At 50.7% G+C, this 2,143-nt stretch overlaps 1 protein-coding gene across 1 annotated transcript in view; it reads left to right on the forward strand.

Moving 5' to 3' along the window:
* The window catches only part of LOC103258772 (60S ribosomal protein L15), a 3,236-nt gene extending 2,387 nt beyond the window's left edge, over positions 1-849 (forward strand). Inside the window, exon 4 of the mRNA XM_021711553.1 lies at positions 484-849. Within this exon, the coding sequence (XP_021567228.1) occupies positions 484-789 (306 nt within the window). The 3' untranslated portion in view covers positions 790-849. The remainder of the gene's footprint in view (positions 1-483) is intronic.
* The last annotated feature ends 1,294 nt before the right edge of the window (positions 850-2,143 follow it).

Here is a 2,143-nt window from a genome sequence, read left to right on the forward strand (position 1 = left end):
GGGTCGCTGCCGGAGGCGTGCGCGTGCTGGGAGCGGGCTTGGGCTTCGTGGGGGCGACGGACGGGCTCCGAAGCGCGTGGCGGCGTCTTGGGGCGGGACGCGTGTCGTTACGCTGCCGCGGGCTTTCTCCGGTGGGCAGATTGAGCTGCCGGTGTGGGGGGCTGGCACTCGAGGACCTGTCCTTCAGCTGGCTGAAAGCTTGCTGACCACAGATGTCTTCTACAAAGACAAGGCCCCAAACCTCACATTTTGTTAGCCAGATATTGACGCGTCCGTCGTGCCTTGGGGGCGGGTGGTACGGGAAATGGCGGGTTCCCTCTAGTGTGTTTGTTTTGCTGGGTAGCTTGCTTATCTCGTGCCCACTGGTGACAGTCCCCGGGGGCGGGGTGCTTACTGAGTATCTGCTGTGGTTGAGTCTGTTAGGGTCAGGTTGTTGGGATGAGTTATACTACAGGCTGACCTTGGCCTTTTTTCCTCTTCCAGGAGCGAGCTGGACGCCACTGTGGGGCTCTAAGAGTCCTGAATTCCTACTGGGTTGGTGAAGATTCCACATACAAGTTTTTCGAGGTTATCCTCATCGATCCATTCCATAAAGCCATCCGAAGAAATCCCGACACCCAGTGGATCACCAAGCCAGTCCACAAGCACCGGGAGATGCGGGGGCTGACGTCTGCTGGCCGCAAGAGCCGTGGCCTTGGGAAGGGCCACAAGTTCCACCACACCATTGGTGGCTCACGGCGGGCGGCCTGGAGGAGGCGCAACACTCTGCAGCTGCACCGCTACCGCTAACCCAAGTCGTGTTTGTAAAACCCCCCCAATAAACAATGAGGACAGTCCTGTCTGCTTAAAGGTGTTTTTGTCTGTTAAAGTAGTCTGCAGATCGTCTTATGAATGCTTTGTCAAATTCTGAAAGTCAAAGTGCAATAATGTCTGAAGACTCTAAGTGATGGTGTATCTTGTTTCTAATAAGATAAACTCTTTGTCTTTGCTTTATCTTATTAGGGAGTTCCGTGTCCGTGTTGAAAACCTGCTTTGTGGAGTCATGGGTGTAAAATACGTTCTTGAAAAGAGGGGTGCTGAAGCTAGCCTTTTGATGTATCTGGTGCGTGTGGTGAGGTCTACAGCCACACTGGCGAGGGGGCAGTGCCCTGCAGGGTCGCTGGGAAGTGGCTGAGGGGTCTTGTTTGGCAAGTACAAACTTGGAAAGTTGGATTTTGCGTGGAAGTTTGTAGGGTGAAGGAAAACATCCTAACCTGTGTCACAGTTATGTAGAGCCCGCGGTTTTAGATTTAATCCAGTGTTGCATTTGTGTGGCTGCTGTTTCTGAAAGAAAAGCTTTACAAAATGCCATCATTCCGAGTAAACTTGGAAGAGGCTCTTCTATGAATGAAACAAGTCTGGGTTAATGTAGAACGCCCCAGTACCACTTAGGTTCATGTGACAGGATCGCTCCTGACTCAGTCCCATGGCTCTGTGAAATCCTTTGCGTGGTCCTCAGTAGCATTTACGCTGTTGTACTTTAAAGCTGATGGAGATTGGATGTTAGATAAATAAGAATTAACCTTGGTTTGTAAGTGAGTGGTCAGTGCTAGGGTGGGAATCTGGTAAGCCAGTGGCCATTAGGTAAATCCCTTTCAAGTGTTTGAGGTTAGAAAATTAAAGTCTGTTTAATCAAGATTTTAAAGTACTTTAACACTAACTTGTGGCCGTTATGAGTCCTCCAGCCATGGAAGGGGAGAAAGTCCAATCAGTCCTACACAGCATCTTGGGTCAACCCACTTGACCCACCCCCTGAGGCTGCAGAGACCAGACGCAGTTGGTGTGAGTGCAAGTTCACGGTCTCCGGTCTAATCTGACCTGTTGTCTGCAGGGCCTTTTTTTTTTTTTTTTTTTTAACCCCTGGTCAGTTGTGCTGAGAGTCCTTGCCCTTCCACAAAGGTGGGTCTTCAGTTGTGGGCCCGCCTTTACCTTGGGCGCACCACCCCGGTTTCCCAGGAGAGGACCTGCCCCGCCCCACTGGCGTCAGGGTGTGCTGACTCCAGAAGATGAGTTTGATTTCTAAGCCAAATGCTGATTTCTCTGAACCAATCTTTCTGTTTTCTTGAGTTTCAAAAGGCTCAGTAATTGGTTTCCAGGAAATATT

Source organism: Carlito syrichta, unplaced genomic scaffold (assembly GCF_000164805.1).
Source record: "Carlito syrichta isolate Samal-C Ts95f unplaced genomic scaffold, Tarsius_syrichta-2.0.1 Scaffold302358, whole genome shotgun sequence".
Lineage (NCBI taxonomy): Eukaryota > Metazoa > Chordata > Mammalia > Primates > Tarsiidae > Carlito > Carlito syrichta.